Raw genomic sequence first — 14,254 nt, forward strand, 5'->3', positions numbered from 1 at the left:
AAAAGACTGAAACCTTACCATTAAGGTTTCTTAAACTATTAATTGGGAGGTCATTAGGCTGAGATGGCTCCAGTATCCTGAATTCTTAACCTAAGCAAACCCAAACCCAACTCAGTGTAACTGGCCTTAACCAATCAGAAACCACCAATTAACCTCCTACTATTGGCTTTCCACTGGAATGAGCCAAATAAGGCTCTACACTAACCCAAGTATTTTCTTTGTCTTGCTTCTGAGTTCAGCCTGTAAAAGCCTTTCCCTCATGCCTCTTCAGAGGGGCCCTAAGCTGCATGTGGTCTGGCAATGCCCAATTCATGAACTGCTGTCTGCTTAAAGAACCTCTTTAAAATTTTAATGTGCCTAAGTTTATATGTTTTTTGCAGACTATAGAACACTTCCCCTCTCACAACCAAATCTTATCACCATGTTACTAAAGACCTATCATGCAGCTTATTTTACCAAGTACATCACATTCAGCTATCAGGAAAAAATCACAAGGCACTCTAATAGGCGAAAAACACAGCTTGAAGATTTTACTTAACTCATTAATGAGAAAAACTGGTGACATGAACTAACTCATAAGAGAACACTTCCTCCAGCCGAAAAAAACATCACATTTATAGATCAAGAATATTAAAGTGGCTGGCTGCAGTGGCTCATGCCTGTAATCGCAGCACTTTGGTAGGTCAATGTGGGAGGATCACTTGAGGCCAGGAGTTTGAGACCAGCCTGGGTAACATAGTGAGATCTCACCTATACTTAAAAAATTAGCCGGGCATGGTGGTGCGCACCTGTAGTTCCAGCTACTCAGGAGGCTGAGGCAGGAAGATAGTTTCAATCCAGGATGTCAAGAGGTTGTGGCTGCAGTGAGCTATGATGGTGCCACTGCACTTCAGTGTTGGCAATAGAGTGAGACGCTGTTTAACAACAACAACAAAAAAATTTAATTAAAATGATGTGCAGCAGCAAAAGAGGCAAAAACTGGCCTCCTCCCAAATGGAGATGGAGGAGGGAAGTAAACTGAGCCTTCTCCAATTTACTTTTGTATAAACAAGAAGTAATTTGAACTGCCATCAGCGATCCGCAATGTGAGTTGATAAATAGCTCAAAACAATGACAAAGTAGAATCAAATGACCCGGAAGCCCGTAATCTAAATAATGCACTGAAGCACAATTTCTCCATTCATTGCTTATTTTGTGCCAGGCACATTTATGAACACTTAATCCTCACAACACCATTAGCTGAGAAATATTGTTCCATTGCCACAAGAGCAACTGAAGCTCATAAAGATTAAACAATAAAAAGTCACACAGCAGACACACTCTACAGCTCAAGTGTCAACAAAACACCCACAGAGATGCACATAGGGTCACACATCAAATCACACAGCCTCACGGAGAATGGGCCTAACCTCACAGAGAATGGGGCCTATCAGATACACCAAAGCAGACGCCCGGCGGTCCCACTCACCTCTAATAACAAACACTTTCCCAAACTTAAGACGCACATGTCCACGCCAATATATTATCATAGGCCTTTCCCCACCTCTTAAAGCCTCCCACGATTCATCCCTCAGAAGGCAACCGCTTGGTTCTCTGTGCGCAGGCGCAGCGTTCTCTCAACGCCTCCAACGGGCACAAAGCCACGCCCCCAAGGCCGAGCTCACGCACGCGTACTCAATCACCAGCGCTCGGCGTCGAGGTCCTACGGGACGACAGTACGCATGCGTACTTTGTGCCCCAGGTAGCTTGTCCCTTAGCCAAGGATGCCTCTATAGTCTGGTCTCTGGGAGCGGGGGCGTGAGGCTGCACATGCGCACTGCGAGTCCTCGCCTACTCCCAGAAACCACTCGGCACACGCGGTGCGGCAGCTGCTTCAGGTTGGCGGGCTCCAAGGACACCTGAGTGGCAGCGTCGCCGTTTCTCTTTTGTTGGACGGTATTTTCCCAGCGCCACGCGGAGCCTGGGCCATTATGAGGTTTGTGTTGCGTCGGGGCGATCTGTCTCAGAGGCACTCCGGGGAGGAGTGGCCGGCGAATGGCTGGAGGCCCAGGGATCCGCGCAGGCGACCCGGCCTGAGTGTGGAGGAGGCGGGTGCCTGACAACAATGCGCGCGTGATCTGTGTGTTGGCGTTTGTGTACACGGAGGGCATTATTAAAATTACTCTTTGTGTGAATGGTTCTATCCTAGAGTAGGCGACTGGAGCATTGAAAAAGGCCCAGTTACAGTTTTAGGAACCAGAGCTGCACGCTAAACAGTGTTTTCTTTTGACCGTGAAATCTTTCGTTCTTGGAGTTTGTTAGGAACGTGGTTGAAAATGGGTGGCAGTGGGTTCGAGAATCTGGTCACTGAAGTTTTCTTCCTTCTCCTTAGCTCTGCATTTCCAGGACCCGGTCACTGTTCAGGACACTGTTCCAGCGCAGTGGCCATTAGCCATGTCTCAGGTAAGTTTTTGTTCTATCTTCTTTTCGTGCAACATCATAGGTTTTAAGTCCTGGGCACATCTACTTTTGCTTACTTGGATGGTAAAGACTGACACCGAGACAAGGTTCAGGTCTTTTCATTCAGCAACACATGGGACTATCGGGACCTCTCAGAGTCCATGTCCTGTACTTTAGTGTTCCTTTATTCACTGAATGAATTAATCTGAATCTCCACTGTCACCAGTCTTCTTTTAAGCACTATGTGGTGGGTCAAAGATACTTTCCCTGGAGAAGACGAGAGCCTTTATCCGGGGACTGTCATCTTCTTGAAGTAGAGGTGAATACTCCGTCATCTTTGACTTTCTTTACTGCTCCAGACTGAGAGGACGCAGCATAGAAAATGCTAGTGAGTGGTTTAGGCTCAGTTATGGTAATCTGCCTTTGGAAATTTGGAGGAATGGGAATGTGATTGATGTCTCGAGCATGAAGTCCAGGTTAACAAAGTCAGGCCATTTATTAGGACATTAGTCAAAGATAGTGTTTTGGATCAAAGGTTCCAGTTTGAAGTTGGGCAGCTTAAAATAAAGTCACAGGCTTCATCTGTGGAATTCTGGGAAAAACCTATTGGCTTTCTGTAAATGAGGAACAAGAAGTCTGCTGCAAGGGACAAGATGGATGAGCTGGCTATATTTCCCAAAATAGAGTTCTCTTCAGGGTGTTTGCATGGTCTCTGAAATTTTGTGCAAATACAACCAGATTTGATTCTTAGCCTGCTAAGTGTAGACACCAAGACATTTTGTTTGAAAAATAGATTTTCTTCTCAAAGGGGAAACTTATATTTTCTTTCTTTTCTTTTTTTTGAGACGGTGTCTCCTTCTGTCGCCCAGGCTAGAGTGCAGTGGCACAATCTCGGCTCACTGCAAACTCCGCTTCCCAGGTTCAGGCCATTCTCCTGCCTCAGCCTCCTGAGTAGCTGGGACTACAGGCGCCCGCCACCAGGCCCGGCTAATTTTTTTTTTTTTTTTTTTTTTGTATTTTTAGTAGAGACAGGGTTTCACAGTGTTAGCCAGGATGGTCTCGATCTCCTGACCTCATGATCTGCCTGCCTCAGCCTCCCAAAGTGCTGGGATTACAGGCGTGAGCCCCTGCGCCCAGCCTGTATTTTCTTTCTTTTAGGAAAACAGGCAGTATTTTCCTTACTCATTCTGTTTTGGATTTTGAAGCATTTCAGATTAGGGATATTCAACCTGTATCTTTTGGTGATCTTTTAGAAGATGTAGTTGTAGAAAAAATACTGGCATCTGGGCACCCCTGTAGTCCCAGCAACTTGGGAAGCTGAGGCAGGAGGATCACTTCAGCCCAGCATTTGAGCACTGTAGTGCAGTGTGGTCACACCTGTGAAAAGCCACTGCAGTCCAGCCGAGGCAGCATAACAAGACCCCTCTCTCTTAAAACAAAAAGAAAATACCGGCATCTGAAGAATATCAAGAAAAAATATTCATTAAAAATACTGTAGTCGGCCGGGCGCGGTGGCTCAAGCCTGTAATCCCAGCACTTTGGGAGGCCGAGACGGGCGGATCACAAGGTCAGGAGATCGAGACCATCCTGGCGAACCCGGTGAAACCCCGTCTCTACTAAAAAATACAAAAAACTAGCCGGGCGAGGTGGCGGGCGCCTGTAGTCCCAGCTACTCGGGAGGCTGAGGCAGGAGAATGGCGTGAACCCGGGAGGTGGAGCTTGCAGTGAGCTGAGATCCGGCCACTGCACTCCAGCCTGGGTGACAGAGCGAGACCCCGTCTCAAAAAAAAAAAAAAAAAAAAAAAAAATACTGTAGTCTGCCTCATTTATGGTGACAGAATTCAGGATAGCAAGAGGTGTGTCTTGAAGCAATCTTAGGGAATCTTGGAGGTGCTGGTAATACTCAGTTTCTTGATCAGGGATCTGCTGATGGGTGGATTGTTTGTGTAAACTGATCATATTGGACATGAATTCATCATATTGATCATGGCTTACTGCAGCCTCAAACTCCTAGGTTCAAGCAGTCCTCCTGCCTCAGCCTCCTGAGTAGCTGGGACTACAGGTGTGAGCCACCGTGCCTGGCTAATTTTTAAATTTTTTTGTAGAGACGAAGTCTTGCTGTGTTGCCCAGGCTTGTCTTGAACTTCTGGGCTCAAGCAGTCCTCCTGCCTTGGCCTCCCAAAGTGCTGGTGCGGCAGGCCACGTCTCGCCAAACACAGGTCTCCGTAACAGCTGTTTCAGTACTGACAGGTTAAATATTAAAAGCCAGTACCCTTATACAGCGACTGGAATGTAACAAAAGCCCACCAAGAGTTTTGCCTTGGCCTTTCCTGGGCCTTAAAGCATGACAAAATAATGAAGGGATTCTTAATTGGACCCATTTAGGATGAAACAAGTTTTACTGGGGGGGGTCTGAAGAAACTCCCTGCGCCTCCACAAATAAGTTTATTGGAGGTCTGAAGGAACGCCCCAAACCACCGTGGTTTAGCAGGAGACAAGATAAGGGTAATCACTCCAGCACCCTACACCCATTTAGATTAAGTAAATTTACTGAGGCTCCAGAGGAAGGTCTTCAAGACTCAGTCTTTGGTTATAGATTAAAAGAAGTTAATCACTTGTCTTTAGATGAATGCATACCTACACGTAGATATATAGTTTAGAAGGTATATAAACTCTGGAAAACTTTGTAATTTTGAGTTGGTCTGGCAGTAATTTCCAGGTCTTCTCCCTGTAACTGGCTACAGAAATAAAAACTCCCTTCCTCCCCAGTTCATCTGCATCTCGTTATTGGGCCTCAATAAATAGCAGCCTGACCCTCAGCTTAGTCCAGCAACACTGGGATTATAGGTGTGAGCCACTGCACCCAGCGATACTGATTTCTTAAACCCCACATTCAAGTGAGAAAAGAGGAACCTTCTCTGCCTCATGTTTAGTATGATAAAGTTTCAATAGCTTTTGACCTTTGTACTGTTGTTACAGATGGTGCAGGGGTGTATCTGGAAAGGACGACACAGGGCAACTGTATATGATTGGAGTAATTGGGAATCATAGTTGTATTATGAGTTGATGAAGTCCCAGGATATTGGAAAGGAAAACTAACCATAGGCTGGGCATCCTCAGTTCTTCCCAGCTTCAAAAGTAGCTGAGGATGAAACCTTCTTCCTTGCTTCTGTTGCACACCTGATGGAAGCAAATAAGGTGAAATAATAACACATCTGCTGCAGTTTTCGGACCATTACATCTACTACCCTAAAATGTAGCTGCAAGAGCAAGGACTACTTTATTTCGTATGATTCTATGGGTGAGGAATCCACACTGAACTCGACAGGGTGGGAATGATTAATCTCTGATCCTATGATGCCTGCCGGGGCCTGAATCCCCAGGATGACTTCTTCGTTCATATATTTTATATTTAGCTAGAATAGCTGGAGTCATATATCTGGGCCACTGTTCTTTGCTGCTAGCTGAGTTCCTCAGCTTTATTTGATGTAGTCTCAGAATCCCTCACTCGCCATTGGCAATGTCTCATTGGCTTTTCTTATGTGTGATGAGCCCCTATGAGGGCAAAACAGAAGATGCCAAGCCTTCCTAAAGCTTTCACCTGGAACTAGTTAGTGTTACTTCTGTCACATTCTGTTGATTAAAGCAAATTGTAGGTCCAATCCAGATTTAAAGAAAGGAGACTATGTTTTGTTTCAGCAAAAAAGTAATTTGTAAGTTATTCTGATACTCACACTAAAGATCCATGACAGAATTGATCATGACTGGCTTTCGACAAAGTCAATGTGTGGTCATACTATGAATATGTAAGATTATGAAATCAACTGTGATAGTTCCTTTACAAATTGGTTTTGAATACATGGATACACAATCTCTGGGCAATATATTTCTTAAATTATTCAATGTTTTTTGAATCACCCTGTTCATCTTGAATGTTTCCCTTATTAAGTATTTTTCTATACCCAAATTTTAATAAACACTGTTTCACAGTATTGTTCTTCAGCAAGTTAAATAAACTGCTCTTACAAGACACAGAGTCCTTATCAGCTTCTCCCAACTTCCAGTTATTTACCTGGACTCTTCTAAGAAAGTGTTTGTCATTTCAGGGATCAGTGACATTCCAAGATGTGGCCATTGACTTCTCCAAGGAAGAGTGGGGATTCCTGAACCCTGCTCAGAGAGATTTGTACACAACTGTGATGTTGGAGAATTATCAGAACCTGGTCTGGCTGGGTAAGTGCTTAAAGCCCTTAATTCAGCATGTCTTGAGCGTGTCTTTTTTTTTTTTTTTTTTTTTTTAAAATACTGGGAGTCTTTGGTGAGATTCAGAATTTACATGAGATGTGGAAATTGAAGTGAGCAGCTTTCTTTATCCTATCTGCCAGATATTCTGATTTTTTTGTTTTTATAATGGCTTGTGTTTTGATTACAGTGTTGATCTGTCAGAATACCTGAGTAACCAGAGCATAGCCAATTCTTTCTATTTATTTTCACAGGACTTTCCATTTCTAAATCTGTGATTTCACTGTTGGAGAAAAGGAAACTGCCTTGGATAATGGGAAAAGAAGAGATAAGAGTCCCATTGCCAGGTGAGTATGAAGAACCAACTAGCAGGGGTAAGCCATGTATATTAAAGGCATACCAGTTCTAGAGGGCAAAGCACCTTTAAGATGTGAAGGATGCTGTCTTCCACTGTTCCATACACATGTAGACATTGAGGCTTCTTGAGTTTGAGTTCCTAAAAGGATACTGATCACCCACCGTTTATATCCACTTTTATAAATGCCTGTGGGCTCAGAAATTACAGGTGTGTCTTTCCTCTTTGTCTATGGTAAGCTTCTTTTTAAACTCAGTATCCTGTTTCTCCAACTTTTTTTTTATTTGATTCTTTGATACTGTTGTTTTCTTTACTGTAAAATGACTTATATAGTGGTCTGATTGTTTGAATGGGTATATTCATTGGTCATTTATTCATTAACATTCATTCCTTTTTTAAAACTAATCAACTGTTGAGAGTCCCCAAGACCACCTCCAGGTTCAAGGACTTACTAGGAGTAGTCACAGGAGTCATGATATCGTTGTATTCATGCCTGCAAAGTTAGTAAATAGTCTAGAAGAACACCATCATTCTGATGCCAGCTGAAAAGTATGGGGATCCCCAAGACCACCCTGAATTCTGACATGAATTGCAAATCCAAAGGTCCCCAAGATAATTAGGTTTGATAATTCACGAGGACTCACAGAACTTACTGAACTCACTGAAAGCTGTTATACTCATGGTTACAGTTTATTACCATGAAAGGATACACGTTAAAATCAGCCAAGGAAAAAGACATGGGCAGAGTCTAGGAGGACTTCCATTTATGCCCCTACAGTGGAGTCATGGACAGTGTTAACTCCTCCCAACAATGATGTGTGGCAATATGCACAGTGTTTGACCAACCAAGGAAGCCTACCTGACCCTTGGTATCCAGACTCCTCATTAGGGCACCATCATGTAGACATGGCTGACTGCTCATGTCTCACCTCAGGCTCTAGCCTTTCTGGAGGTCGCCCTAATATCATGTGACCTGGAGCCCCACATAAATCACATAATTTGACTCTCTGGTGTGGTCCAACGCCCATAGGCAAATAGAGACACTTTTATCATGCAGGATATTTCAAGGTGTCAGAGATTACCTCCCAGGAGCCAAGGGCAAAGACTAGACCTCTCTTTGGAAAAGGTTAAATTCTTGACTGCACAATGGCTAAGTTTTATTTTAGCAAAAGATATAAAGCAAAATCAGCAAAGGTAAGCTCATAAGGCAAGGTCTGGAGGAAATCAGGAATGTGCTTCTGAGATTCCTCTCCCAGTGGAGTCACAAAGGAGGTACTTAATTCCTCTAGCAGCAACTTGTGTGGTATGTGTGAGATGATAGCAGCTAGATAACATTAGACTTAGTGCCAAGGAATTTTACTTAGGGAAGCCATAAAGGTACCCCCTGCCTAGTGTATGCTGAAAATCCAGACTCTCAAAACGAAAGTAGGTGTTCTGTATAAACCACATCATCTGCACAAATAGTTTAGGTGTGGTAAGTCACTTGTACCAGTTCCGGGAATGGTAGATACCCTCCTGAAACCCAAGTTCCTTAGAGGTCAATCGGGCCAACCTTGTAAGCACACCTTTCTTAGGAGAACAGTCTCAAAGCCTGCTGTGTTCTTTTCTGAGTTTGTTTAAAAGTATAGAAACTTGCAGTGAGTTTACATTTGAGTGAGGGGATTAAGACTTGCTTCCACAAACCTTGTGCAAAGTAGGAACTAATTAACTGGTAGAAACTGATTAAAACGGGTTATTTTGGTGTGTGGGAGTTAGTAGAGTTTTAGCTTCAAAACTTGGTGATATTTAAAGTTACAGAAAGTGAGGAAATGAAGTACATTTCTGCTATATTTATTTAGGGAATTGTTAGAATTAAGGTATGTCTTGAACTGTACATTAGAAATATGTTACTGGATCTCAATAGTAATTCAGAATTGGAGATGAATGTGTTTTCTATATGTTTTGTGGTGATGGACCCTTAGGAATGGAAGAAGTGAATTGCCTATGGATAGCAGAGAAGGACTGATTGATTGGTAGCAGGAGAAACAGGAAACATCCTGTGTTAGAATTCCAGGGCCTCACTATTCATGAAGAAAAGGTAACCAAAGTAAGACCAAGACATTAGAGTAAGACAGCATTGAAAGGTAGTTGGTATCTGACTAATTTATGGTTCTTGCTAAAATGGATATTTCTGTGGTGCAAAGGATGTAGAACAATGAGCTTGAATCGTCACATTTGGTAATAATCTTTTATTTGAGTTCATTTTAAAAATCATTAGGCCTTGTGGTGGAGGTCCCCTGTAAAACCAGCTCCTCTTGCACCCTTCATGAGGTTAGCCCTCTCCACTGTCTACATACACAGTTCAATCTGGAAAAAACTGGGATTCCCACATGTTTAGTGCATGAAGAACAGTCCAGACTCAGTCATTTGTAATTGACCACGGTTCTGTTCTTAACTTTTACATCAAACACAGCCAGCATCTCTGCCCTTTAGCTCCTAAACAGTAAAAATAACTACAGGTTAGAAGGGTATTATGTTCGTCTTTGTCGCAAATCCTATTGCCTTTCTTTAATTTTTGATCATGTTGATCAGCCTTCCTGTAATGCCATTTTGGCTTCTGCAGTTCCCCACAGTACATGTTTTCTTAAGCTCTAAATCTGTTTCCTTGCAGCCTGCACTTGACCCTCTTATTTTTCCTGTTTGCTTAGCGATCTCTTCAATCTCAAAATGTCTGTATCAATGAGAATTCATGCCCTGTCTGCCCCTGATTGTATGATTGATTTTATTGTTTCTATATTATGTCAAATTGTTTTCTGCAGTAAACTAACTGGAGGTGCCTTCTATCTGGACACATTAATTCCTCTGGTTAATGCGTACATATACATACAGAAACTGTCGTTTACCTTTTTGTGTTTTGAAACTTGTGGTATAACTTAGCACGTAAGTCTGCATCTTGTTCTTTTCACTGAATACATTATCCTGCAGGTCAGAAAACAGCTGAAGTTCAGTCTTTTTAGTAGCTGAGTAGTACTACAGATAGAGATATACCATGGTTAATGATGAGGGACACCTAGTTTGTTTCCAATGTAAAGCCTATTTCAATAAGCATTCTTATCAATATAACCTTAAAAACTGGTAGCTTAATTTCTTGAGTAGGTGCCTAAAGTGGGTTTGAAAAGATAAAAGGCGGGCGTGTTACATTAGTTTAACTTGCTTCTGTTCATTAATTTTTTTTCCCCGTTCAGATGCACCAGGTGCAGAGATTAAGGAGTTATCTGCAAAGAGGGCTATTAATGAAGTATTATCTCAGTTTGACACAGTGATAAAATGTACAAGAAACGTATGTAAGGAATGTGGAAATGTATACTGCCACAATACGCAGCTTACTCTCCGTAAGAGAAATCACACACGAAAGAAATGCAATCAGTGTTTAGATTGTGGGAAACACTTCACTCGTCGGTCAACTCTCATTCAACATCAAAGAATCCACACGGGAGAGAGACCCTATAAATGTAACGAATGTAGTAAAACCTTCAACCAGAGGGCACACCTTACCCAGCATGAGAGAATTCACACGGGTGAGAAACCTTACAAATGTAAGGAATGTAGGAAAACCTTCAGCCAGATGACTCATCTCACACAGCATCAGAGTACACATACGAGAGAAAAGTTCCATGAATGCAGTGAATGTGGAAAGGCCTTCAGCCGTTCCTCAGCCCTTATGGATCACCAGCGAATTCATAGTGGAGAAAAGCCATATGAATGTAAGGAGTGTGGCAGAGCCTTCACTCAAAGTGCCCAGCTCATTAGACATCAGAAAACTCATTCTGGAGAAAAACCCTATGAGTGTAGTAAGTGTAAGAAATCTTTTGTGCGCCTGTCTTCCCTGATTGAACATTGGAGAACTCACACTGGAGAAAAACCGTATCAATGTAAGGACTGCAAAAAGACCTTTTGTCGTGTCATGCAGCTCACTCTGCACAGGAGAGTTCATACTGGTGAGAAACCCTATGAATGCAAGCAATGTGGAAAGGCCTTCAGCGCCCATTCTTCCCTTGTTACTCATAAGAGAACACACAGTGGAGAGAAACCGTATAAATGCAAGGAATGTGGAAAAGCCTTCAGTGCGCACTCTTCCCTTGTTACTCATAAGAGAACACACAGTGGAGAGAAACCTTATAAATGCCATCCCTGTGGGAAGGCCTTTAATACTTCCTCCACACTTTGTCAACATAATAGAATTCATACTGGTGAAAAACCCTTTCAGTGCAGTCAGTGCGGGAAGTCCTTTAGATGCAGCTCTCACCTTACTCGACACTGTAGAATGTGTAATGGAAAATGTTAGCAAATAACCAAAACTCAAAATGTTAATTCTGATTATTCCATATCATCACCAGTACTTTGTACTCTGAGTCTTTTAAAATATGCTATCTTTGTATGGAATGATACTTCATTGTACTTTTGATTTAACTTAAAAATGCCTTCCCTTGACTATGATATGTATTTTTTGTGAAGTGTATGTTGAAGTCTTGCTGATTATTTTTTAAATTAGAGGTTTTTCTTCATGTCCAGTTATGAGAGTTCACCAGATTTTGGAAATATTTTCTATTCTGTAACCTACCTTTTCATTTACATAATGGTGATAAAACAAAAGCTTTAAGTTTGATCACATCCAATTAATCACATTTTTTAATGGTTATGCTTTTATTTATTTTTCAGACAGGGTCTCACTCTGTCACCCAGGCCTACAGTGCAGTGGCACAATCATGACTCACTGCAGTCTCTGCCTCCCGGGCTCAAGCGATCCTCCCACCTCAGCCTCCCAAGTAGCTGGGACTACAGGCATATGCCACCACACCTAACTGATTTTTATATTTTTTGTAGAGACTAGGTTTCCCCATGTTGTCCAGGCTTGTCTCTACCTCCTGAGCTCAAGCAGTCCATCTGCCTCAGCCTCCCGAAGTGCTGGGACTACAGGCGTGAGCCACCATGCCTGACCTAGTTATGCTTTTTATCTTCTAAGAAGTATTATTTATTCTATGCTGAGCCTATGTAGAATTTCTTACATGTTTTCTATAGCTATTTTGTATTTTTACCCTTTACAGTTAGATCTATTTCATGTTTTTATTATGGATAATGGAGGAGGTAAAGGTTGAATTATATTTTCCCCTGTATTATTGACCCACAGTGACACCAGTTTTGGGAGATGTCTTTCATTTTCCTCCTTATGTTGTTATTGGCACCTTTTGCAAAAGTCAATTATCATGGGTACCCTTCTGAAATAATCTGTTTCATCAATCTCTGTCTTCTCAGCAGTTCCACATTGTCTTAATTATAGCATTAGAGGAAGTCTTGAAATTTGGTAGTCTAAGTCTTCCAGTTTTGTTGTTATTTTAACAAACTCTAGGCTGGGCATGGTGGCTCATGCCTATAATCCCAGCACTTTAGGAGCCCCAGGCAGGAGGATCACTTAAGCCCAGAAGATCAAGACCAGCCTGGGAAACATAGCAAGACCTTGTCTCTACAAAAAAATTTAGAAATTAGCTGGGCATGGTGGCGCACCCATCTGTAGTCCTAGCTACTCGGAGGCTAAGGTGGGAGGATCGCTTGAGCCCAGGAGTTCAAGGCTGCAGTGAGTTGTGATCACACCATTGTGGTCCAGCCAGGTTGACAGAATGAGACCCTGTCTTTAAAAAAAAAAAAAAAAAAAAAAAAATCCTGGTGATGCTTTCCTGGGTTAAAAAATAAAATACAAATAAAATAAAAATTGGCCTCACTACTCTAGCTTATTTGCATTTTTTAATAAATGTTCAGAGTCACCTTATCAGTTCCTACCAAAAAACCTGTCAGTATTATAACTGAGATTGCATCAACTCTGCAGATAAATCTGAAGAGAACTGACACTTAACAGCGGTGACTTCCAGTCTGTAACCTTAGCATAACTTCTATTTCAGTCTCCTTTAATTTTTCTCAGAAATACTCTGTAGTAGGCCGGGCGCAGTAGCTCATGCCTGTAATCCCAGCACTTTGGGAGGCCAAGGCAGGCGGATCACCTGAGATCAGGTGGGCATGGTGACTGGCGCCTGTAATCCCAGCTGCTCAGGAGGCTGAGGCAGGAAAATCACTTGAACCTGGGAGGTGGAGTTTGCAGTGAACCAAGATCACACCACTGCACTCCAGCCTGGCGACAGAGCGAGACTCTGCCTCAAAAAAAGAAAAAAAAGAAATATCCTGTAATTTTCTATATAGAGATCTTGAATGTATTTTCTTAAGCTTATTCATAGACATTTTCACAATATGTAAATTGGTTTGTCTTTTACTTTTCCAGTTGTTTGCTACTTGTACATGAAAATACGTTGAGTTTTGTACATTTATCTTGCATGTTGTCTGGAACATTTCACTTATTCTTGGAGTTGTCATATAGAATTATTGATTTTTTTCATAAGCAATGGTGTCATCTGCAAATAGAAAGTTTATTCATTTCTGGTCTTCATGCTGTCCTTTTTTTTTCTCCTCTTATTGCAATTGCTGTGTGACCTCCAGGACAGTGTTGAATGAAAGTGATAAATGTAGGCACCTTTGTTTTACTTTCAATCTTAGGAGGAAAAACTTAATGGGGAAGAAGTGGCAACTCTGAGTCAGGATGTAGACTTCTTAGCACGTGCATTCGAGCACCTTGCTCAAATCCCCAGATTTCCCTATACCTTCTATGCTCCCTTTAAAACAATGCTTTCTTCCACATATCTTTCCCCCAAATCAATAATGGGTCAAATTTCAGCAACCCCAAACTGGGGAAGTTCTGGGACTGCTGTGGTAAGAACTGGATTCAGACACCAAAGGAGCTGTAGGACCTGGCTAACGTACAAGCAAGAACCAGAAGAGTATACGTGGGAGGAGATGCTGAGACTGCTGCATCAGGGGGTAGAATGCAAAGTTGAATAGGGGAGAGTTTTCTGCTATGAGGTCACTGTATGACAGGATTAACACACTGGCAAGGGAAAAAGATGCTTCTAATGGATGCTGGAACAGTTTTTGAAGCTTGGAAAAAGCATTGGTTCTCATTTAAAAAATGGAGATAGCAGAACTGCCATGACAAATGAGGACGGGATCAAAAGAAGTGGATACACAAGAAGGGAGAACAAGTATCATGGAGATGGCCAATAGTGGCTGTCCCTAGGCGAGAGCTGGCTGCAAGAGGTGCTGTTAGGGAACTGGGCTCTCTAGTTGCAATGGGAATGA

At 42.3% G+C, this 14,254-nt stretch overlaps 2 protein-coding genes across 8 annotated transcripts in view; one reads left to right on the plus strand and one right to left on the minus strand.

Moving 5' to 3' along the window:
• Nucleotides 1-1,659, minus strand: part of LOC116271634 (vomeronasal type-2 receptor 26-like) — a 36,769-nt gene extending 35,110 nt beyond the window's left edge. The window contains exon 1 of one of the 2 annotated variants that reach the window (XM_031659307.1): nucleotides 1,469-1,659. The gene's annotated coding sequence lies outside the window, so the exon portion shown is untranslated. The remainder of the gene's footprint in view (nucleotides 1-1,468) is intronic. The other variant, XM_031659308.1, reaches the window with a different exon arrangement.
• LOC101006296 (zinc finger protein OZF-like) overlaps nucleotides 1-11,508 on the plus strand; it is a 45,057-nt gene extending 33,549 nt beyond the window's left edge. For 4 of the 6 annotated variants that reach the window (XM_009195413.4, XM_017952718.3, XM_017952720.2 and 1 more), the window contains 4 exons: nucleotides 2,372-2,442; nucleotides 6,546-6,672; nucleotides 6,936-7,028; nucleotides 10,261-11,508. In XM_009195413.4, coding sequence (XP_009193677.1) covers nucleotides 2,434-2,442; nucleotides 6,546-6,672; nucleotides 6,936-7,028; nucleotides 10,261-11,360 — 1,329 coding nt within the window. In that variant the 5' untranslated portion in view covers nucleotides 2,372-2,433 and the 3' untranslated portion in view covers nucleotides 11,361-11,508. The other 2 variants (XM_003916170.3, XM_009195412.3) reach the window with 2 other exon arrangements.
• Nucleotides 11,509-14,254: the final 2,746 nt, after the last annotated feature.

This window comes from Papio anubis, chromosome 20, assembly GCF_008728515.1.
Source record: "Papio anubis isolate 15944 chromosome 20, Panubis1.0, whole genome shotgun sequence".
Classification (NCBI taxonomy): Eukaryota; Metazoa; Chordata; class Mammalia; order Primates; family Cercopithecidae; genus Papio; species Papio anubis.